A 25,138-nucleotide genomic window follows, 5' to 3' on the forward strand; every position below is an offset into this window, starting at 1 on the left:
ACACCAAGAATGTGTATATTTACAATCATATGTGTCTACATGGTAAAATAACTGGGTCTGAATGCTGTACACATGTACAGATATCAATTTTTTTAGGACTCAGGTTATGGAAATTATGATTTTTTTTTCATATTTTAGTAATTAACTTTGCAAGGGAGCATCTGAATGTGCTAATACCTCATTTTGAAGACAATATTGACAGTTCCAATATGGTAAAAGAAGTGTCCCTGTATGTTGCACACATGTACAGATATCAAAGTGTGTTTTGGACTTAGGTCATGTAAATTATGATTTTTTGTTTCATATTTTGTTAAATAACTTTGCAAGGGAGAATCTGAATTTGCTAAGTAATACCTAATTTTGAAGACAGTATTGCTGGTTCCAACACAGTAAAAGAATTGTGCCTGTATGTTGTACACATGTGCAGATATCAAAGTTTGTTTTGGGGTTAGGCTATGGAAATTATGATTTTTTTTCATAGTTTGGTAAATAACTTTGCAAGGGAGCATGTCAGTGTGCCGAGTAATACCTCATTTTGAAGACAGTGTTACTCTTTACAACATGGTAAAAGAACTGTGTCTGTGCACTGCACACACGTACAGATATCGCAGTTTAGTCTTGTAGGATTATGAAAATGATACATTCCAGATACTTCATTATTACGCCCATATTGTTGCAAGGGAGCATGGTGATCACACAAATGATGCATCATTTTGAAGCTGACATTGAGACGCACAACTTCTACACTGATATGTATGCTCTGTCTTTTACAGGTGATGAGATATGCTTTATCAATTTTGAGAAATATATTAATCATATTTCTGTGCATATCTCCATAAAGGAGCATCACACAGTAATGGTTAAGGTATCATTTTAAAGCTGGCATTCATACTAACAAATTGAATACAAATTGTATGGGTCTACATGGTACATTGACCAATATATTGTGCTTTGCTTTTCCAAAAAGGTAAATAAAAATGCACAATATCAACATTCCTTGCCAAATATTGAATAATGACTGATATGCACTATCAACATTTACATTGTTGAAAAGGTCAGTGTCTGCTGAACAACTTTCGCGTTTACATTTTTAGTCTAGCTCTTATAGTTAAAGAATTATGAACATTTGTTTTCTGTATGGTATTACAAATGGATTTTTTGAAAATGAGCTCAGGCTGCACTGTTGTTCCTATGGTGGAATTAAGCAGGCAGGTTTTTCTGGGCAGCTACGGAGTGAATGAGTTAAGAAAGCATCCTAAAAAACATCTTCCACTACTTCCAGAATAGGCAGGATTGCTAGGGGTTTGTGCTCAGGGAGGTCTAAGAACTCCCTAATTCTCTTTTTGGCCTGGGGGTATTCTTGTGCTTTCCACTGAAAATGTCATTTCATATCATGGAGTGTCTCTCCAAAAGTAAAGTCTTCAGGCAGGGAGACAGAGGGGATATTTTCCTCTGAATCTGATTCCTCATATGAGGTGTACGTGGGGCGTTCTTCAGATGCAGAGTCCTCAAAGTCAGACTGTTCTTCTGAATGCAGTGGATCAGGGAAGTTTTTTTTTGGGGGGGGGGGTCTCTTTCTTTTCCCTACGGTAATATCCCTTGAAGTCTGTCTAGACCTTACAATGTTAATGAGGTCTTCAGACAATTTAAGTCTTGTTGGGGTTCCTGAAACTGGAAGCCCATAGGCCTAGGTGAAGGCCCTACCACAATACTTTTCTTTGGTGTGGGTTTGGCCTTAGGCCTGGGAGCATCTGATGCCCTGGTGACTGACATTCTAGACTGAAGCTGCACCGGATTGGGCCTAGGCTGTAAAACATCTCCGGTTAGCAGTCACTTGTCAGAAGCCATACCTGCTGAGCGGTCTCGGACGTAGCCAATGAGCTGAAAATATGACCTGTAGAAGTCGAAGGGACTGAAGGCATGTCAGACTCCAAATGGGTCTTGACAGAGGCCTGGGTCACTGAATCAAAAGTCAAAGAGGCTGAAAAAGTGTCTCACCTTCCTCAACAATCACAAGTCTAGTAGACGAGTCAGGAGGTGAGAAAGTATCATCCGTGGACCTAGGCTATTCTTTCTTATCTTTTCTTGTGTTTAGATAAACTGAGTTTAGAATGACCATTGGACACCACAGTATGTAACTGCACAGATTCCTGCCTCAGAAAATGAGCTAAAAACTTTGCTCTATGCCTACTAGTTTTAGTGTTAAACCTAGCACAAAATTGACAGTTAGGGACATTGTAGTCTGGGTCTAAGTAAGCTACACAAAGTGCATGGAGGTCTCTGTGTGGAATTTTTTTTGCCACAGTGGAGACAATTATAAACTTTATCTCACACGAGTCAAAGAAAAAGAAAGGAGTTCCCCAACGGAGTAGTTATCTTTCCAATGACATCTCTCTGGTGCAGACTGACTGACACACTTGAAATCTGCTTCGGGCTCTGACAGCAAGAAAAGACTTAAGTGATGATGGAGGCTTGCTCCCTTTATGCCTGAGCATACTGACATCAGTTAAGGCATCCACCATTCCAAGAGGGGAAATAAGTTTCTCTGGTAGTCAGGCTAGTCGAGGGCTTTCATGACAGGAAATCCCTAATGTCAGGACTGCAACAGTGAAACAAGAAGAACATCTGTACTGATAAGAGTCCTCTTCCACAGACCCATAGTCCAAGGGGTTAAGGATTTGAAAAAAGTATGCTAAGGACTCCTCCACAGAATCCTGATTCTCATCAGAAGAATCATGTTCCCTAGGCCTCTTAGGAAGAGTAGAAGATCAGGGAGAAGCAGGCACAGAAACCCCTTCCTTTAAAGCCATTAAAGCATTAAAGAGCCCCCTTCCCCAAGTAAAATCCTGCCATTCATGTTGGGGATCCTTAACTGCAATGGAAATTTGTTTGGTTTTCGGTTTCTTTTTCTGTGGGACATCCTCATGAAAACCTAGGTGGGTCGGACCCTTGCCGACACATTAAGCGTAGGGATTACCTCTCATACTAAGACATGCAGAATCCTTCTCAGTCCCTCGGATATTATCAGACAAGGTTCCCCTCTCAACGTTTGGAACAGACATTTGAAATGTCTCTGAAAATGTGCAAGAAGTTTGATCCATGCCAGGCTCCGACTGGGTCATGGCAGAGGAATCTAATGCAACAACCGGATGATCCTCCAGACTTTCACCAGCCTTGAGAGAGACAACTGAGGGAGGCTGGACAGCATCTGTATCAGACCTGAGTTTTTTTTTTTTTTTTTAACTTTTTCTTGGTCGGCAGCTGACCCATGGAATGAGAAGATTCCACCGTATCACCTTGAGCCAGCAACTTAGGATATTGGTTTTCAAGGAGGAGAGGTGACTATGTAGGGTCTTGGGGACAACACTTGGCAAACAGAACACTGTGTATGGTCGTGAGAAGCACCCAAACAGGAGAGACACTGTTCATGATGATTTTTATGGGGAATCTGCCTCCCACACTGACATTTTCCCTTTCTGGATGACATGTAACCAGTAACACTAAAATGAAACAGAAGACAAGGAAGAACCCCAATGGGGCACTTACCTGAAAATGGCTCAGTAACCATTACAGAAGAAGGGCATTCAGATCAACATTTAATGATGGTATTCAGACTGGTGGCAAAGAAGGTCTTATGTGTCTGCATCCTATATCACCTTTATGCCTTATGCCTTGCACAGGCAGCATGTGTGTGACATACAATGCATGCAAACACTAAAGGCTTTGGTATACTGGCTGGACATTGGGCTATCCTTTGCAGGAGATCCCTTATGTAAGCAATACTGTAACAGTGACATGGAAGGACATGTACCCATCGTCATGCATTCATTATTTCCAAAAAATGGTCGAGTGCCTTTGCTTTAAATAGGCAAAAAAGTCAAGTTTAGCCAATATAGTGAAACAATCAGTTATACACTAAAGTGACTATTTTTGGGTAATTAAATTTTGCAATCAAGTACACATCTCTGTACAAAAGAACTATTCCTATACAATAATCAGTTCCTGAGTAGAGGAAAACAGTCACTTACTTTTCAAACTCTCTCCATGACTCTGTTTCATTATGGTTTTCTTTATCCTGATTTATGGTTCCAACTTGTTCTGAAGTAACCTTTCTTCGTACACCAGATAAGGACTTCAAGAAGGAGGAGAAAGATGACCGAAGAGGATTCAAACTAAATAATGACATGGATAAAAGGTGAGAATTACAGTCATCAGGAACAAAATTACAGTCCACATTTCTGCAGAGTTAACTACTACCAGCACTCTCTGACTTGCTGGACATTTACTACAGAACACATGCATAAAAAATTGGTTATCCCATCTTGAGATCACACTGTTCTGGCTCCATACTCACAGCAGAACACACCAAAAATCAGTCACTATTGTTTTACAGCCAGTCAAGCAAAAGTATAGAGGGGTAACATCAGAAGGAAAACCATTTTATTCTGAGATATCTCTGGTAATTTTAAAAAGAAGATACAAGAGCTTTGTGCTCAATAAATCAGCTGAAAGGAGAGCTTCTGCATTGGAAAATGGATGGAAGTTTTTCTTTTGATATCTACAGGCTTCCAGTCAGCACTTGCTATGACATCACATTTACTAAGAGTCTGCTCATCATGGACTGTACTTGCAGAAAAACAAACATACAAGATCACAAATATTACACATTTTCCTGACGATCCATTCACAGCTTCCAGATGGAGAATCAGTCTCCGGCCATTGCAGAAGTCCTTCTCAAAGACCAAATGACATAGTCGATGCATATCGGCAATATGTTACTACACATGTCTTATGCAGTAGACGACTAGTGGGAAGAATATCAGTGAAGAAGACAGCAAACGACTAAAAGGTTAAGGGCTCAGTAAGCCAAGTCTTGAACACCAATAATTCAAAGGAGAACTAACTCTTGGAATCACAATCCAAGCAGTAATGTTTGGTGAAACTGAGAACTGATAATCACATGGTTGTTTTACTAATAAAAGCGGTGGGGAAATTTCTGAAGTAAACACTGGAAGCAGCCAAGCCTCTGGTGAAATGGTCTTGTATAGCTGCATGTTCCAAATGATGATTCATCATTTGAATGCAAAATGAAATGCAGTTATTAATCCACTTGGAAGAGTTTGCCTTTGAACTGTCCATCCCTCTGTAGAGGGGCAAGAGACAAACTGCTACATCTTCCAAAACTGATGCAAAACATCCAGTTAAACCCAAGCCTGTAGTGCATGTCAAAGGTATGAAAGGCTCACTCTGATCACTGCAAAGATAACAGGGAAGACGAATGGACTGTTTTAACAATAGTTCAGAAATCACTTTAAGATGAAACTGTAAATCAGTCCTAAAGATCACTGATCCTTTTGAAAGACCAAATAGGACTCTACAGAGATAAGGGCCTAAAACCTGGAGATACTGTAAGCAGAGTTGCTGTCCATCAAAAAAAGAAGTTACGTCTTACCATTACATTCCATCTGTGTTGTTCATCTTCTTTCATTCATCACTGATGGGTTCGGTTCCGAGGTGGCCTTTTTACCAAACTCGCACCAGTCAAAAAAACTCTCGAGCCAAGACTCTACCCAGAATGCCCTTCTCCCTGTTACCTCAGATTCACTGAAGGACAGAATCCCAAGCTACCTTGAGGTCCATGGGCGGCCCTTATGGAAGAACATTTCTGAGTACCACTGAGCTGAAGGCAGCTCTCCCTCTGGAGACCAGGTCCATTTTGTAATGATTGATAAAGGTATGAAAGCTTAGCCCAAGTAGCTGCTGCGTAGATGTAAACCATGGAAGCCCTGGAATGAAAAGCTACAGATGCTGCCATAGATCTAGTGGAGTGAGCTTTAACTTTTGGCATAGGTTCATTGCTGAGGGAATATATGAAACGTATAAAGTTCCCTTAGCCATTTTGATAACGTAACCTTGGAAGCAGCTTCTCCCATTCTGGACCCAGAAAAGGAGATAAAAAGCTGTTCAGATTTACAGATGGGTTTGGTCCTGTCTAGGTAAAATCTCAATTGTCTATGTACATCTAAAGAGTGAAGACAGTACTCTCCTCTATTGGTAAAATTCGAAAAGAGCACTGGTAGATCAATGGTCTGGTTTATGGAGAATTCAGAAATAACTTAGGGAAGGAAGGATGGATTCATCCAAAGTGATACTCTGTCTTTATGAAAGACCAGATAGGGCCTCTTGAAAAACAATGCCTGCAGCTCCGAGACCATTCAAGCAGATGTGATGGCTACCAAGAACAAGGATTTCTAAGACAAAAACGTTAGGTTCAAAAGGTTTTTGAGTCAAAGACTGAAGTACTAAAGTGAGGTTCCATGGTTCTACGGGTTGTCTGACAGGAGGTCTGTATGACAGGTCTCCTTGAGGAAGACCTTGCAAAGGCAGAAAGAGATCAGAGAGGTGCCATCTATACCATTGTGGAAATTAGAAATTGCCGCTAGATGTACTTGTATGGTAGAGGCAGAGGCTCCATTATCAAAAAACCTAGCCAGGTACTGAAGCACTACAGTTACTGGAGCTGAATACAGGTGTAGCATGTAATCCTTGGACCAGATAGAGAACCTTTTCCACTTATCCTGATATAGTCTTCTAGTGGATGGTTTATGAGAGGTCAGAATTATGTTTCGAACAGGTGAAGGAAGATTAGCTTGCCTGGCGACTAATGGAAGTGGAGAAACCAAGCTGTCAGCTTGAGACTGGACAGATTTGGGTGATTCAACCCTTGGGGGGGAGTAATTACATCTGGTAGAAGGTCCAGAATCCATGGTGGGTATACAAGGTGAGGCCGAAGGAACAGGAATCAAACTTGTCGAAGCCAGAACAGAGCTAAGAGGATCACCTTGCATCCCAACTGAAGAGCTTTCTTTAGAAACTGTGGAATCAAGGGGATGGGAGGATAAGCACAAAGAAGTCCTGTGGGCCAATCGTGGACTAGAGCGTCCCTCGGCGACTTCCCCTCTGGGAGAAGTAGGGTATAGCTGCTGCACTTGTTGCCCCATGGGGAGGCAAAAAGGTCGCAGCAAGACTGGCCCCAGTGGCTGAAGATTTCTGTCACCACCTCAGGGTTGAGATTCCACTTGTGAGGCATGAGAATGCATCTGCTCAATTTGTCCACAATCACGTTGGAGCTCTCCGGGATATGCATTGCTATCAGAAAGCAGTTGGAAGCCATCGCCCACTGCCAAATTCTCATGGCCTCTCGGCATGGGGGTAGGATTTGGTTCCTCCTTGCTTGTTGATATACCAGACCACTGACATATTGTCTGACTGAATCGCAATGGTTCCGAAAGGGAGAGCTGAATGAAAGGCCTGCAGCGCTAACAGCACAGCTCTCAATTCCACAACACTGATATGTAGGTGGGCCTCTGAGGTGAATCATGTGCCTTGGACCGTCTTTCCCTGGAAATGGCCCCCCCACCCGATCAGGGAAGCATCCATGGTCACAATGGCTCTGGGCTGAGGGGATTGAAATGTGTAACTCCAAAGTTCTACTTCTGGCCTCATCCATCAAAGGAGGTCCTGTTTGCAGGAGTTGGTTATTCGTATCTGGTAATAGAGGGGTTGATAGTTTGGGAACCATTGACAAAGGAGGAGCCATTGCAGGATCCGCATATGTAGCACTGCTAGAGGCACTATTGGGATTGAAGCTGCCATCGAACCTAGGGCCTGAAGAACTTCCCTTGTTGACACTTTTGTTTGAGAGAGTATCACACTGAGTTGAAGCCTCATTCGGTGGAGTCTGTGAATTGGGAGTGATACTAGACAGGACTTAGTACTGAACACTGCTCCAATGAACTCTATTTGTTGTGCAGGAGTAAGGTTTGACTTCTCCCAATGTATCATTATTCCCAACAATTTGGCCAGAGAGAGAGTATAATGCAGTGATGTTACCAGAAGATGTTTGGTGGGGGGTGGTGTGGAGCCAGTCATCCAGATATGGAAAGACCCGGAATCCTTGTAGTCTCAAGTGAGCTGTTACCACTGCCATGCATTTTGTGAACACTGTGGGGTCTGTAGAGAGACCAAATGGCAGGGCATGAAATTGATAATGACTGGCCCCTAGCCAGAAGAAAAGCAGACTCTTGGAGAGTTTGCTCATCTTGATATGGTAATACGCGTCCCGGAGATCTATCGAGCACATCCAATTACCTTCTCTTAAAAAGGGAAGAATGGACTGAACCGTGACTATCCGGAATTTGGTTTGGGTGACAGACTTGTTTAAGATGCTGAGATCCAAAATGGGTCTCCAGTCTCCTGTCTGTTTTGGCACCAAAAGAATCTTGAATAAAATCCGGATCTGGACTGGTTGGATGACTTTTTTTGAGACAGCTTTATAATCTCTAAAGCTGCTTCTTCCCTTTGACTGGGTTGAACATCGGAAAGTTGAGAGTTGGCCGACAAGAAAGAGGAATGGTGTAACCTCTGGTGATAATACTCTGCACCCGATTGGTGGTAATGGATTGCCAGGCAGCTTTGGTGCAGAGAGAAATGACCGCCTACTGCTTCCAGAGGTAAGCAATCGGGCTGCTCCTCAGGAACGCTGGTAAGACTTGTCCAGGGAATGACTCCCTGGTGCCTTGGTTACAAGGACCCTCTCTACCACTGTAGGGGCATCTTCCGGAATTGTTACCCCCTCTGCCCCTGGGGGTATCACCACCATGTACGGCACGGAAAGGAACCTGAGATTTTTTATGCCACGTTTTTCCACTCCTCTGATTCTTGGAGAAGGTACATTGAGGAATGGAAAACTGTTGGTCTATGGCAGACAGGGTCGTTCCATCTTGCTCGCACCTGACTAGCGTGTCCTTCACTTTGGAGCCAAAAAGGGACGAAGCTTCGATGGGAGCAATCAGAAAGAAAGACTTGAAAGGGGTCTGCGAAATCACAAATGCGCATCCAGGCATGACACCTCATGACAATGCCTGAACCCGCTGCTCTAGCCACCCCTTCGGTCACATGTGAAAGCAACCTCATGGAAGAGTTGGATATCGATTCCAGGGTTGCGAGCTGTGAGGCCATGTTGTCCCTGACCTCATTAGACAACTGTCCTGCGAGCATCCCAGAGAGTTCGGAGAGCAAATCCCTCTGGAGCCTTGTATAATGTGCCAAATAGTTCAGGGACTGTATAGCAAAGGTCCCTGATGGAAAAACATGCTTTCTAAGTCTGTCTACCACCCAGGACTCCCTGTTGGGTGGCTGGACAGCGGGACTTTCCTCAGCCAAGTCCTTTTTCATGGCCGCCGCAACCATCATAGCATCGACTGGTAATCCTTTGGACCAATGCGGGTTCTCCTTGGGAGAAGAAAGAATCTTGTCTGGTCTGCAAGGGATCGCCTCAATGGAATCAGGGTTCTTCCAAGCACGCTGCACAACAAGCTCATCAGCAGACTGGGTCACCCAAGAGGTAGAAGGCTGGGTACGGAAAGCCTGCAGGAACATGGACTCCTCAGACGAAGGGTTGGAGGACTTCCAGTCACCTCTCTGCTTAAGCATTTATACGAAGTCTCCAAAGGAGACATCATCAGGAGGTGACCGTGGGAACCCTTCACCATCATCGTAATTCGTGTCTTCAGTTAAGGACTCCTCAGGTGAGTCCACTTGCTTCCTCTTGCATGTCCTCTTTCGAGGGGGCTCCTCAGTGGGGGTCCCTGAGGAGGACTCGGAAGAGTGTGTACCCTGAACAAGGGTGTCCTGCGGCTTCTCTGCCCAGTGGCCCGGGGAGGTGGTCTGTGACAGCTGTAGCTCAGGGGGTGAAAACTGGAGTTCTGACATAAAAGGAGTGCTGCCAGAAGCAAGAGCCCCTCTCCATCGCACGGATGGGCAGGCCTGTCCTAACAGGGACGGGAGCCCGGAACAAAGAAAGAAAACCACAGAACCGGGGTCACAGCCCACTCTGATGAGCCTGCCCCCCCACAGGTGGAGCCTCAAGCAGGATCGTTGTGGACGCGGCTATCGGCGCTGAGGATGGAACCAAGGAGAAAGATGGCTCCGTGCCACGGGTCAAAGCACCCGTCCCCCCAGTCCCCAGAATGAGAAATGACCGGTTCCACAGAAACTAAAAACCAAAGGGACAAACTCGAAGCCAGAGAGAGAGATGCACTGTAGGCACAGAGATGATGGGTTCCAAGAAGGATGTCAGAGCAGAGGGCTTTGGAACAGAGATGGTCGGAGGAGTGTAAGATGGAGTCCGTTGATAAGTCAACTCACGTCCAAAAGGTGGATGAGTCTTAGAAAGTGTTGGTACCCCTGGCTAACAGTTGGTCCACAAGATGCACCACGTCATGTTCCGACAGGCTCCTAGTGGATACTCCGGATGGAGAGTCAGGATGCTCAATGAAGGGGCTATATGCTTGGCCCAGAAACGGATCTATGGAAGAGGAGCATCAGGTCTGTGGTGCAATGGCTACCAGCACCAAAGTCTCAAGTTTTGATACCTGGAGTAAAGAGGTGAAATCCAGTGAAGTCAGTAAAATGCTTGGTGCCAAAGTGGCACTCGGAGCCGAAATGGTCGATTCCAAACTGGTAACTAACAAAGTAGTCAAAGTAGTTGAAGGTGTGCCTTGAGCCAAAGTGGCCACAAGTGCCAAAGTTGAAATAGGTGTAGTAAGGTCTATAATCTGTGCCGGAGACAGGACCGGTGCCAAAACACGTGCTGGTATCAAAGGTTTTGAGATGCTCAGAGCTGAGGAAAATGGAGCCATAGAGGCAGATTTATGCTCCTAACACAATTTTGGGACCTTTGATTTCACAGGCTTGCCCTGATCACCCGATGGTGAGGAGGGAACAGAGTGGGGCATCTTTTTGTCTTTAGTAGGAGGGGTTGAGACCTCCATCACAGAAAAGGTCTCTGAACAGGGAGACTTGAGTAACCCTTTCAGAATCAGTTTATTTTTGTGCTCATTAAGAGTGTGTTGACTGAAACTCTGACAAATGTCACAGGGAGGCTGCACCAAGAGGTGGGGCACTCCCAAACAGTATACACAGTCATCGTGAGAATCACTATTAGGTAACTTGCCAATGCATGAAGCACAATGCTTAAAACCTGAAGTACCCTTCTTATCCAACATCTTGATAAAGAGGCACTACGGGCCAACAGTATAATCCAATTAGTCAAACACCATTGAAAGAAATCACAATTATATCAATACAGTAATACGTAGAGAAGAAAGCTAACTCCTTAAAACCAAAGCTAATAGGTTAAACAGGATAGACAATACCAGCAATGGTATTGAAGGAATACCACAAGGGTAAGGGACGAAAGGCCATACAAACAATGGTACTTAAAAGTTTACCACCGGTAACAACAGGTAGAGTAGAGGAGGAAAAAATAAGAACAGACAGAAGAACACACTCCAGAAAAACTACTTGCTCAATAAAAAAAAAGAAGATATAGAAAATTTTCCACACAAATATCAAATAAAGTTCCACTTAGCTGAGAGCTAGGCTAAAACGTGGCTTTATGGCTATGTGGCAAACGAGATCTGAGGTAACAGGGAGAAGGGCATTCTGGGTACAGACTTAGCTTGAGAGTTTTTTTGGCTGGTGTGAGCTTAGTAAAATGGCCGACTCGGTTCTGAGGGCTCGAAACCGAACCCATCAGGGATGAATGGAAAGAAGATTAAAATCGGATGTGATGTTTTTCATGAACTTCAGACTTGAAGATGCAGAGAGTTTGATTAGAGAGCTTTTCAATAATGAAATGCATGTCCCGAGGAGAACTCGGGGGTTCTTAAAGATCAAGTTTAAAGGCGTGAAATTAGAAGTTATGTACTCACCATAACGTTCCATCTGAGTAGGTGTCTTCATTTGTCTGCAACCTGTGGGTCTTGGATCCGACATCGGATCCGAGCCGGCAATTATTTATACAGCTATGGATCCAAGCTCCTAGCTCCTCCCCTCACCCATAATCCCTGCCAACCCCAATTGACCTCAGATCAAGTTTGCCCTCTTATATACCTGAAAAGGTATCCCAAAAAGGAAAAAGGCAGGAATAATACTAATTCTTCTGAAGGCCAGGGGGAAGGAGGGGGGGGTTGGTTGCATACAAATGAAGACACCTACTCAGATGGAACGTTATGGTGAGTACATAACTTCTAAATCTGAAGTAGGGACTTCATTTGTCAGCAACCTGTGGGACAGAGTCCCCAGCTACCTGAATCTTGGGCGGCCATCATGGAAGGATGTTCCGGAGCACTGTGGAGCCAAAGGATGCTCTACCTCTGGAGGTGACGTCCAGCTTGTAGTGGTGAATAAAGGTATGAGATGAGGCCCAAGTGGCTGCCGAGCAAATATCATCCAAGGGGACTCTAGATCTGAATGCAGTAGAAGTAGATATAGAACGAGTGGAGTGAGCACGGACCCTTTGAGGTGCGGGCCTCCCAGAAGCCTCATGAGCTAGACGGATACATTGGGAAATCCAGTGTGATAAGGTGACCTTCGAAACAGCTTTACCCAAATTGAATTTAGAAAAGGAGACGAACAGCTTATCAGATTGTCTGTGACCAGCAGTTCTATGAATATAGAAACGCAGCTGCCTGTGCACATCTAACAAGTGCAGTTTGTATTCTCCTTTATTCTGGTAATTAGGGAAGAAAACAGGGAGACTGATGGACTGATTGATATTGGTTTCTGAGGCCACCTTAGGTAGGAATGATGGATTGGTCCTGAGGTACACTCTATCTTGATGAAAAACCAAATAAGGGGGTTTTACGGAAAGGGCTTCAAGTTCTGAAACTCTTTTCACAGAGGTGATGGCTACTAGGAAAGCTGTTTTCCAAGACAGGTATTTAAGATCAGCAGAGGCAGCCGGTTCAAAGGGGGAAGCAGTCAAGGCCTGAAGAACTAGCGATAGATCTCAAGGGGGTATGGCTTTTCTGATCGGGGGCCTCAGCAAAAAGGTACCCTTGAGGAAGGTTTTACATAGTTTAGCTGACATCAAGGGACCAGTCTCATGACCTACATGGTAATGTGAGATGGCTGCCAATTGTACCTTGACTGTCGAACAGCTAGCCCCTTGATGAAAAAGCCCTGTAAGGAAGTCCAAAACTGACGTCAGCGGAGCAGTAAAGGGGTCCACATTATGATGCTCCGCCCAAACGTTAAAGCGCTTCCATTTACTGCGGTAAACCTTCCGGGTGGAAGGTTTATGCGCTGCCACTAAGATGGCTTTGACTGGAGAGGAGATACCGGGAGTCAAAATTAAGAGTGGAATTGGAGCAGCCAAGCTGTTAGCTTCAGGCTGTCCAGGTTCGGGGTCGGTAAGCCTGATGGGTGGGAAATCAGATCCGGACTGGGATCTAGAATCCAGGGTGGATTCACCAAGTGAGACCACAGGTAAGGGAACCAAGTTTGTCGAGGATAGAATGGGGCAATGAGGATCATCTTGCTCCCCGACCGAGAGGCTTTCTGTAACATCTTTAGCATCAGGGGAAGAGGAGGATAGGCATAAAGTAGACAGGGCAGCCAAGCATGCACTAGAGCGTCTCTCGGGGCTTCCCCTGTTGGGGGAATCAGGGCGAAGAAGTTGTCGCATTTCGTATTTGAGGGAGAGGCAAAAAGATCGCAGCAGGGCTGCCCCCATTTTGCAAAAATCTGCTTCGCTACACGGAAGTTGAGAGACCACTCCTAAGGGGAAAGAATAGTGTGGCTGAGTTTGTCCGCCAGGATGTTGGACCGTCCCGGAATGTGCGTTCAATTAGAAAGCGGTTGGTGGAGATCGCCCATTCCCACACTCTCATGGCCTCTCGGCATAGAGGATAAGACCTGGTTCCCCCGTTTGTTGATATACCAGACAACTGACATGTTGTCTGTCTGTATCACAATGGTTCCGATGGGAAGAAGGTTGCGAAGTGCTTGCAAAGCTAACAGCACTGCCCTCATCTCCAGAACATTGATATGCAGGGAGGTCTCGGAGTCATTCCATGTGCCTTGGACTGTTCTGCCTGAGCAATGCCCCCCCCCCACCCGAGGCGAGAAGCATCCGTGGTCACTGTGACTAGGGGAGGTGGGGCGCAGAAGGGCCGACTTGTATGGAGATCTGGGGAATGCAGCCACCATAACAGGGCCCTCCTACAAGCTTTGCTGATCGAGACAGGGTGGTGGAGAGGGAGAAGCTGGAAGGACCACTGTACTTGAAGGGTCCACTGTAATACCCTCATGTTTAGAGCGATGGGAGAAGAGTAATCGCCGCTGCCATAGAGCCCAGTGCCCTCAGGACCAATTCCGTGGGAGGAGCTTCTGATTGAAGGATGGCCCGCACATGAAGACTGAGGTTGTGTAGTCGTTCCGAGGTGAGGTAGGCTCGAAGACTTCTTGTATCTAACCTGGCCCCTATGAAGTCTATCACTTGTGTTGGAGCAAGGGAGGACTTGTCCATATTGATCGTAATGCCTAACCGGGGGGCTAGGCAAAGAAAAAAATCTCTGGCTGAGTAGAGTAGATGCCTTGTTGGAGCAGTAAGGAGCCAGTCGTCCAGGTACGGGAAGACCTGCATTCCCTGGAATCTCAGGTGGGCCGCTAACACTGCTAAGACTTTGGTGAACACCCTTGGGGCTGTGGTGAGGCCAAAGAGAAGGACCCTGAACTGATGGTGGCTGGCTCCCAGCCGGAAGCGGAGAAACCTCCTGGATCACCTGTCCATTAAGACGTGGTAGTACGCATCCTTGAGGTCTATAGAGCACATCCAGTCATTCTCCCGTAACAGGGGGAGAATGGATTGAAGAGTGACCATTCGGAATTTCTCCTTGGTTACCGCCAGGTTCAAAAGGGAGAGGTCTAGGATTGGTCTGAGGTCCCCCGTCTTTTTTGGCACCAGAAAGAACCTGGAGTAAAACTCTAATCCGAGCTGGTCTGGGGGGATGGGTTGGATGGCCCTTTTTTTGAGCAGCTGCCAGATTTCCGTGGCTGCAGCCTCCCTCTGATCGGGTGGTACATCGGGGAGGTTCTTGAGTCTGGGGACATGAAGCATCAGAATTTTGTAACCTCTGGATATAATCCGAAGCACCCAGCGGTCTGACGTAATGGACTCCCATGCCGTCAGGTGCCTCGAGAAACCCCCTCCCCGACTGCCTCCAGAGTGGAGCAGTCGGGCAACCCTTCAGGGCTGTTGCGTGGGCCGATCAGAGAAGGATGCTCAGGACCCAAAATTTCTCGGCGCCCCTCTGCCTCAAAGGCGGCGTCCTCCCTGTCCTCCTCTGCCACGGAAGGACTGGTTGTCAGGAGCAGGTTGGGAATGCTGCGATTTCCAGAACCACATCTTCTTCTGTCCCTTTTGGTTCTTAGAAAAACGACCTCTGGGGAGCAGAGAAGCGGACTCCGACGGCAGACAGCGTCTTCCCGTCCTTCTCGCTCTGGACAAGTGTCTCGCGAACGGTTTTGCCAAATAAGGCAGAACCATCAAAGGGGGCATTCGCAAAGGACGCCTTAAAGGGCTCCGCGAAGTCACAATGTTGGAGCCAGGCCTGGTGCCTCACCACTAGGCCCGCTCCGCTGGCTCTAGCGGCTCCCTCAGTAGCGTGAGACAGAAGCTGCATAGAAGTGTTGGAAACAGATCTGAGAGTGGCCATACGAGTGGAGTACAATTGCTTGTCCTCCGCCGACATGGACTCCGGGGGGGATGCAGCGTATTCTTTGATAAGATTGCGCTGCATCCTGATGACTATGTGCCATGCAGTTCAGAGACCTTACGGAGAAGGTCGCTGAACTGAATACCAGCTTCCCAAGGCGATCCATCAATCGAGACTCCTTACTCGGAGGATGGACCGAGGGACTCTCCTGAGCTAGTTCCCTCTTAGTGGCTGCCGCCATCAACATGGCATCTACAGGGGGACCCTTGCTCCAGTGGGGATGGTCTGCGGGGGGGCTCAAAATCCTGTCCGGGCACTTGGGAATAGGCTCCACAGTGTCCTGCTCCTTCCACGCCCTAGTGGTCACAAGGTCCACCAGGGGGTCAACCGGAGGGGACACCCAAGAGGTAGACGGGCCTGCTTCGAATGCCTCCAGGAACACGGACTCATCGGAGGAAGCCTTGGGGGCAGACCACCCCCCACGAGCCTAAGCATTTCCATGATGGCTCCAAAGGAGACATCCTCGGGGGGTAATCTTGGGGAGCCTTCTCCTTCATCCAAGTCTGTGTCCTCTGTTAAGGACTCAGTGTAGTCCACGTGCCTCCTCTTACACTTGTGCTTGCGAGGCACTTCCTCAGGGGGGCTGTCCGAGGAGGTCTCGCCAGCAATGTCCTGTTCCAAAGGAACAACCTGGGACATTAAAGCAGGCTGTCCCTGTGGCTGGGTGATGGAAGCCTGGCCCAGCAGAGAGGGAGTGCAGGGCGGAGCCGAGATGAGGGCTGGGGGTCTGGATGCTCTCAACAGAGCCCTCTCCACTACATCGAAGGCTGAAGGGGTGCCGCCCTCCCTGGTTTCCGAGAGCCGACTCCCACTCGGATCCAACGAAGGGATCGGAACCGGTGCCGAGACCATCGGATCCGAGGGACCAGTGTGCTCCGACCTGGACGGAGCCGAAGGCACACTGAATCCCTCAGATCTGAAGCTCGGCCCACGGCTCCGAGAAGTCAGATCAGACGATGGGACAGACAGACTCGAGGGCAGGGTCGGATCCGAAGTACCTAGTACTGTCGGCGCTGACCCACCCCCGGCTCCAACACTGCCCGGCTCCAAGCACTCCGAACCCGAAAAGCGGGTCGGAGAAGGAGCTATCTGAGCAAAAAAGGGTGTCAAGCTCCCCCCCAAAGGGGGGGGGGGCGAGGCAGGAGCACTCCCTTCTGCAGCTGGGCCTGGATGAACTTTCTCATCATCTGGTCCAAGTCTGCGTCAGACAGGCTGTAGGTGGATCTCGACAAGGCCACAGAGGCAGGCCTGGAGTGCCGCCTCGATGACCTCGACGGAGATCGGGTCTCCTCCTCCTCTGGTCCCGGAGAGAAGCAAGGTGATCGGAGCCGAGGAGGAGGAGACCTGGAAGCCGTGGAGGGAGAAGCCTGCTTAGCTGGGGGGGGGGGGGCGAAGCGGAGGCCTCGGCACACCGCTTGTGGTGCTTCTCCCTCTGTTTCTCCCTCCTGGCCTCCCTATCCTCCAGCACTTTGGCGGGGGTTTGAGTCCCGGCTGGAGGAAGGGTGGCAGGAGTGGCTACCACCACAGGCTGGGGAGGTGCCACGGGAGTAGTTGAGGCCGAAGCCGACTCCGGGGGCAAAAGTCCCGCCAGGATCAGCTTCGACCTCCGCTCTTTCAGTGCCCTGGGGTTGAACCCTGCACAAATCATGCATCCTGAGGACAGGTGTTCAACCCCAAGGCACCGAACACACCAAGTGTGGCCATCCGCCGGTGAAAGCTTATGGCCACACTTGGTGCACTTGGCTTTGGGGCCTCTGACATTCTCTCACAAGGAAAAGACTACACACGTACACCAGGCCCCAAAACACGAACACCACACACACACACACTACGACCAGCGAGGGGAGGAAACACTAAAAATAAAATGAGAGGTAAAAGTTAACCTAAAGGGAAAGTACAGTTTTGTACCTACCATAAATGTAGATGTTTGAGTGCTAATACAGCTGCAGTCATAACAGATGGGTTTTCCTGCCGTCAGGCGGGTCCTCGGTCGGCCGAATTCCAAAGTCTAGGTCCGGCGTCGAATGTCGTCGCTTCTTCCCTGACGTCAGTGCGACAGGGGTATAAAAGAACCAGCTGACACCATTTTCTTCAGTTTTTCTTGCCCCAGATTGCCCCAGATGTCAGGTGCCCCGAGAAGGAAGGCAATACATAAATTTCTGTAATAATGCAATGCAATATAATCAAAAAACAGTAGTTGCAAGCAAATACACTATAAAAGAATACCCCAATCAGGTTGTATGAGGAGGTGTTAGCCATTAGGCCTGTCCCAAGAGGGGAAGGAGGGAGGGAAACCTGGACTGCAGCTGTATTAGCACTCGAACATCTACATTTATGGTAGGTACAAAACTGTACTATGTTCATCGTGCATACAGCTGCAGTCATAACAGATAGGTAGAATCCCAAAGCTAAAAAAGGGGTGGTAGGCACTAGGTGGAACTAGGAGGAGCCAGGATGCCCTGCAAGACTGCAGTGGCAAAGCCTGCTCTAGATTTGGAGTATAATGGTAGGTGATAGTGCTTAGAGAAAGTATGTACAGAACTCCAAGTGGCTGCTTCCAAAATATCTTTGGTAGGAACCCCCCTGAGGAAAGCTGCAGAGGTAGCTGTGGCCCTTGTGGAGTGATATCTGATGCCTGCAGGTACAGTTTTACCATGAAAAGAGTAACAAAAGCGTATGCAGTGGGCTATCCATTTTGAGATTGGATGTTTGGAAATAGGCTTCCCTTGAGCTCCTGTAGCATAGGACACAGAGTTACTCTGATTTTCTTAAAGGCTTTGTTCTGTCCAAATAATAACGTAGCTGTCTGTGAATGTCCAAGAAATGTAGTAGTCTCTCCCCTTTGTTTTGAGGATTAGGGTAAAAGGTAGGTAAGTGGATAACCTCATTCAAGGCTACCCTGGATACTACCTTTGGCATAAAGGAAGGATTGGTTCGTAAAGAAACTCTGTCCTGATGGAAAATGATGAAAGGCTGCACAGACATGAGGGCTTGTAGTTCCGAAACCCTGCGAGCTGAGGTGATAGCCAGAAGGAAGGCTGTTTTCCAGGACAAATATTGCAGTTCTGTGGAAGCAGCTGGCTCAAAAGGAGGCAAGGTCAGTGTTTCTAGAATGAAATTGAGGTCCCAAGCAGGTACTGGTTGTTTCCTTGGGGGTTTTATATTCTTAGCCCCTCTGAGGAACTGTCTTAAGAGGGGGTGAGAGAATAAAGGAGGATCAGTGTTGTATTCTGCAGAAATGGCTGAGGCATGGATTTTGATGGAGGAGAATGAAAGTTCACTGCTTAGCATCTCAGCTAGGTACTGTAATATTTGAGGTAAATTCAGTATTCCAGGATTCTGACCCTTTTTCTCATTCCAGGCACAAAACCGTTTCCATTTTGCGGAGTAGGCTTTTCTAGTAGAAGGCCTTCTGGCCTCCAAAATGACATCCTGCACCTCCTTGGAGAGTAGGGTCTGTTGTGAATTTAAGGAATCTTCCATGCGGCTAGATTGAGTGTTTTCAGCTGACTGTGAAGAGTTTTGAAGTTGTGCTGAGTCAGTAGAAGAGGCATTAGAGGCAGGATCCATGGGGGGAATGCTCAGGAGTGGGTACCAGTGTTGTCTTGGCCAGTCTGGAGAAATGAGAATCATCTTTGGTCTGTCTGCTCTGGTTTTTAATAGAACTTTGGGCAGCAGAGGAAGAGGTGGAAAGGCATAAACTGTCATAGTTGTCCAACTGAAAGAGTGTATCCACTTTCCAGGCCTGTGGATGAAAGGTCCTTGAGCAGAATTTTGTCAATTGGTGATTTCTGTGGGAGGCAAAGAGATCTATGTCTGGCCTTCCCCATGCTTGAGTTATCTTTGTAAAAACTTGAGGATGCAACTTCCATTCGTGTGGATCTGTCATATTTCTGCTTAGGTTGTCTGCCAGCGTGTTTTCCTTGCCTGGCAGGTACTGTGCTTGAAGTTCGACTTGTAATTCCAGAGCCATGTTCCAAAGAGACATGGCTAGCCTGTATAGGGGGTATGAACAGGTACTGTGCTTGAAGTTCAACTTGTAATTCCAGAGCCATGTTCCAAAGAGACATGGCTAGCCTGCATAGGGGGTATGAATGGGTACCTCCCTGCTTGTTTATGTACCACATTACTGTGGTGTTGTCTGTCCTTATCAATAGCTGGCCTGGATGCAGTAGGTATTTGAAAGCCATAATAGCATTACTGCTAGCATTTCCTTTTGATTGAAGTGTAGGTGCTTTTCTTTTTGGGACCATTTGTCCTGAATGCACCGATCTGTCATGTGCGCCCCCCCAGGCGTAGTCAGAGGCGTCTGTTGTGATGACTTGATTTGCTTGAAGCTTGCAGAATGGGAGACCTGTGTTTCTTTGGCATGCTTGAGCCCACCACAGAAATTCCTTTTGAAGACATGGAACCAGTGGTATTATTGTTTCCAAACTGTGGCTATGTTGAGACCATAGGTTTTTTAGGTACCATTGAAGTTTCCTCATATGCAGCTTTGCACATGGGATTAGCAGGATGCAAGATGCCATGAATCCCAGAGCCTGCAGGATTTTCCTTGCAGTCAGCCTGGTGATAGTTGCCAGTTTTCTGAAGTATTGAGTTAGTTGCCCTTGTTTCTCTGGCGTGAGGTAGGCCATCTGGGTATTTGTATTCAAGCTGGCACCCAGGAAAATTATTGTTTGAGAGGGTATTGGCCTTGATTTCTTTTTGTTGACGGTGTATCCCAGAGAATTCAACAACATTATTTGTAATCCCAGGAGCTGGCCGACCGGCACTTGCGAACTGCTTCTGCTTCGGGCACCGTGCGGCAAGAAAGACTGAAGAAAATGGCGTTGGCTGGTTCTTTTATCCCCTGTCGCACTGACGTCAGGGAAGAAGCGACAACATCCGACGCCGGACCTAGACTTTGGAATTCAGCCGACCGAGGACCTGCCTGACTGCAGGAAAACCCATCTGTTATGACTGCAGCTGTATGCACGATGAACATCCTAAACACACACACATAAGATTAAAAAGTAAAGATTTTCTGCTTTTAACAAGTTTTTTTAAAGAACTTAACTGAAGTCGCCAGGAGCTCTGCAATCCAGCTGTCTCTTCTAAAAGCGGCAAACTAGATCTGAGGTCAATTGGGGTTGGCAGGGGATTATGGGTGAGGGGAAGAGCTAGGAGCTCGGATCCATAGCTGTATAAATAATTGCCGGCTCGGATCCGATGTCGGATCCAAGACCTATAGGTTGCAGACAAATGAAGTCCCTACTTCAGATCATGCTTTTCATTTCAAACAAAAAAGTGTTTGCATGTATCTTTATGCTCGGAAACACTTTTTTATGTGAAAAGAAAATGCATTTTGAAGCCTTTAAAAAAATAAAGTTTTAAACATTCCTTGCAAACATGGAAGACTAAATGTAGAAGCCGTGTTTGACATTAATATTCATAAAAGAGCAGGAAGCGATTATGTCATTCCAGGTTCCAGTTCCAATACTGCTAGAATGGCGTAGGTAAGTAATTGTAAATTAGTGATGTAATTGCCAAACTGTCAGTTTGGCACAAAACTATAATCATTACATCATAGATCTTCAGACTGTTTGAAGCTTGTAAACAAAGTGTATGGATTACATTTTGCATCCAGAGAAGTGCATTTAAACTACCTTTAAAATACTGCACTTATCTTACCATTAAAATCAGTTTTGTGTGTTTCCTGCTGTGTTTGTGCTAGATCTGAAGCTAAAGCAATTAACTGAAGACATTTTTATAGATGAAATGCTTTACAGTATAATATTTTCAAGTGTTTGTTGTGCTCTGCCTAGGTATTTAAATAATTTCTGAGTGTGATCTCATTTTTCCCACACACCCTTTTTCTGTTGTGCTTTTAAACTTGCAAGTCTTGAGCTGCCCACCCCTACTGTATATCTGGCCTTGGAAGCTCCTCTCAGTCACATCTTCTGTTTACCTGGCCCTAGATGCTCCCTCCAGTCATATTTTCTCTGCTCATCTTACTGGGGACTGACAGATGAAATTGGGAAAGTTCTCCCCTTAGACTGTTGGTGTACTTTAAAATTGCCTTAAAGTGTGTGTTCATGCCTCACTGCTGGCTTGTCTGCCTTTGGATTTACCTTGTAAGTACTAAAAAGCTACAGTGGATATAAAAAGTGTACACACCCGTTAAAATGCCAGGTTTTTGGGATATAAAAAAATGAGACCACAATAAATCATTTCAAAACTTTTCCCACCTTTAATGTAACCTATAACCTGTACAATTCAATTGAAAAACAAACAAATCTGTTAGGGGAAAAAATATAAAAAATAAACTTATAATAAGCTGGTTGCATAAGTGTGCACTCCCTTAAACTAATACTTTGCTGAAGCACCTTTTGATTTAATTACAGCATTCAATCTTCTTGGGTACACAAATGCCATCAATTAGAGAGACTGATTAACCCCAAATAAAGTTAATCTGTCCTAGTAGGATTTTTCTGATATTTACTCAGTTGCCTGCTATAGCAAAAGCCAAGGTTCACAGAGAGCTTACAAAGCATCAAAGGGATCTCATTGTTGAAAGATATCAGTCAGGAGAAGGGTACAAAAAATTTCCACAGCATTGGATATACCATGGAACACAGCTAAGACAGTCAACAAAAAGTGGAGAAAATATGGGCCAACAGTGACGTTGCAAAGAACTGGATGTCCCTCCAAAACTGATGAAAATACAAGATGAAAACTAGTCAGGGAGGCTGCCAAGAGACTTACAGCAACACTGAAGAAGCTGCAGGAATTTCTGGCAAGTACTGGTTGTCTACTACATGTGACGACAATCTCCCGCATTCTTCACATGTCTGGACTATGGGGTTGGGTTGCAAGACAGAAGCATTTTCTTACACAGAATAACATTCAGGCCCAGCTAAAATTTGCAAAACAATACATCAAGTCTCCCAAAAGCATGTGGAAAAATGTGTTATGGTCTGATGAGACCAAGGCTGAACATTTTGGCCACAATTCCAAAAGGCACGTGTGGTGCAAAAACACTTTGCATTACCAAAATAACACCATCTCCATGGTGAGGCATGGTGGTGGCAGTATCATGCTTTGGGGTTGTTTTTCTTCAGATGGAAATGGAGCTTTAGTCAAGGTGGAAGGAATTATGAACAGTTCCAAATACCAGTCACTTTTGGCCCAAAACCTTTAGGCATCTGCTAGAAAGCTGAAGATGAAGAGGAATTTCACCTTTCAACATGACAATGAACCTCAATCATACATCCAAATCAACAAAAGAATGGCTTCACCTTAAGAAAAATGTTTTAGAATGGTCCTGCAACAGCCCAGGGCTAAATCCAATAGAAAATCTGTGGGGTGACCTGAAGAGGGCTGTGCACAAGAGATGCCTTTGCAATATGACAGATATGGAGCACTTTTGCAAGGAAGAGTGGGCAAATATTGCCAAGTCAAAATGTGCCATGCTGATAGACTCCTACCCAGGAAGACTGAATGCTGTAATTAAATCAAAAGGTGCTTCAACAAAGTATTAGTTTAAGAGTGTGCACACTTGTGCAACCAAGCTTATTGCACATTTTTTATTTTTTATATTTTTCCCCCCAACATATTTTTTTATTGAATTGTACAGGCTATAGGTCATACTAAAGGTGGGAAAAGTTATGAAATGATTTATTGTGGTCTTTTTTATATCACAAAAACCTGGCATTTTAACAGGGGTGTGTACACTTTTTATATTCTCTGTAATTGTTAGATTTGTTTGTGGTAGCTATTCACTTTTGGCTAACTGAAGTCCATTTTTCCAATAAGAATACATGGACCGCAATTTTAGTGGCAGTAGAAAGGTATCCTGTTTTGTCTATGTTCGGATACACACAGGTACCGCTGTAGCTGGCTGTTTGTTTCTTATAACTTTTCCCTTTTGGCTACCTACAGTGTGTTTCTACATTAAGATAACTGGGACTGCAATTCAAGTGACAACAAAAAGGTAGCCTGGTTTGTCAGAGTTGGGAAATGCATAGGAAGGATTAAAGTGTAGTTCCATCAGCCAGAGGACTTTGTAGAAAATGTGATACTTGGCGTTAATCTGTAATTCAGCGCTACACTTTTACCTTAAGAAATTCCAGGATCATCCATCTTGTAACAGAAGGTGATTACCTGGGCACTCTGAGTTGGTAAGCACTCCAGGGAGCTCATAGTGTTGTTTATTGGTCAGAAGTCACAGGAATTCATTTTCAGTTTTTAAATGTCTACTATAAATTAGGCACATTTGTGCAGAACTGCTCACTGCTCAGCGGTAGTCAGCAGTGCTGTGTATAGTAGTAAATGCTTAGTTTGCAAACATTTACCTGTAAAGCTATTACTAGGGACTTTAACATGCAACACAGAAAGGCTCTGCATGAAGCCAAGCTTAGGGCTGCTAGATGGTGCACGAAACAGCACCAATACCAGAACACAGCACTATCTAACATTTAGCCTTAACCCTAGACACCAGCAAAACTAAGTCCCTAAATTGTAAAAGCCCTTCCCTAATACAGGTCCTGACAGCATATGCAATTTCCTAATGTCTCTGTGGCCAGCTTGGTAGATATGGTCATCCTGAGATATTGTAGCAGTTACCTCATGTACTGGGATAACCTTTTAATCCTTAAAGAAACTAACACAGTATGCAAGAGATTTACATTCATGAATTCCTTGGAGGCAAAAATCTCACTTAAAAACAAGGTTGTCAGGAACACACACTACACCCTTCAAAAACACCACTCAGCACACACACAGACTCTTCTTTATGATGAAGCATTTAAAGGAATCCTTCCCAAAACTCAAAGACCTCCTAAGTTGTCAAACGGGAACACCTATCCAGAGCACTCACTAAAGCACACACAAAAAGCAACACCTAACACCATACAAAAGCCTACATCCAATGAGCCCATAAAGCAAGCAATCACTTTCCCTAGTACTCTTGTCATAGCAGATCCTACTGTATGACAAATACAGTGGATACAAAAAGTCTACACACCCCTGTTAAAATGCCAGGTTTTTATGACAAAAAAAAATGAGACCACAATAAATCATTTCAAAACTTTGCCCACCTTTAATGTGACCTATAACCTGTACAATTCAAATAATAAACAAACAAATCTGTTAGGGGAAAAAAATAAAAAATTTACAATAAGCTGGTTGCACAAGTGTGCACACCATTAAACTAGTACTTTGCTGAAGCGGCTGGTGAGATCTGACCACAAATCAGTCTTCACTAGAAGTAACCAACACAAGACTCCCCCCACCCCCAGCAACAAGTAGACTAAAAAACTTCTCCAAGGCCAATCACATCCTCTTACATGATAGCATAAATAGCTTCACAGCCTCTCCCCCACTGATGGAACAGGCACCTATGCTGAGTTATACACTAATGCATAGAAGAGCACCTGTATTGACTCTGCCTTACAAACTTCGGAAAAATTTAAACCCCAAAATTCAAAGGAAAAACCCTTTTTAAAAGGAAAACTCCTTCAACTTAAACC

At 45.6% G+C, this 25,138-nt stretch overlaps 1 protein-coding gene across 2 annotated transcripts in view; it reads right to left on the minus strand.

Annotated features, from left to right (window-relative positions):
- LOC122790285 (LIM/homeobox protein Lhx3) overlaps positions 1–25,138 on the minus strand; it is a 1,376,718-nt gene that overhangs the window by 922,514 nt on the left and 429,066 nt on the right. For both annotated transcript variants that reach the window (XM_044057789.1, XM_044057787.1), the window contains exon 7: positions 4,029–4,172. In XM_044057789.1, the coding sequence (XP_043913724.1) occupies positions 4,029–4,172 (144 nt within the window). The remainder of the gene's footprint in view (positions 1–4,028; positions 4,173–25,138) is intronic.

This window comes from Protopterus annectens, chromosome 16.part0, assembly GCF_019279795.1.
Source record: "Protopterus annectens isolate FY-2018-M chromosome 16.part0, PAN1.0, whole genome shotgun sequence".
NCBI classification, from domain to species: Eukaryota; Metazoa; Chordata; order Ceratodontiformes; family Protopteridae; genus Protopterus; species Protopterus annectens.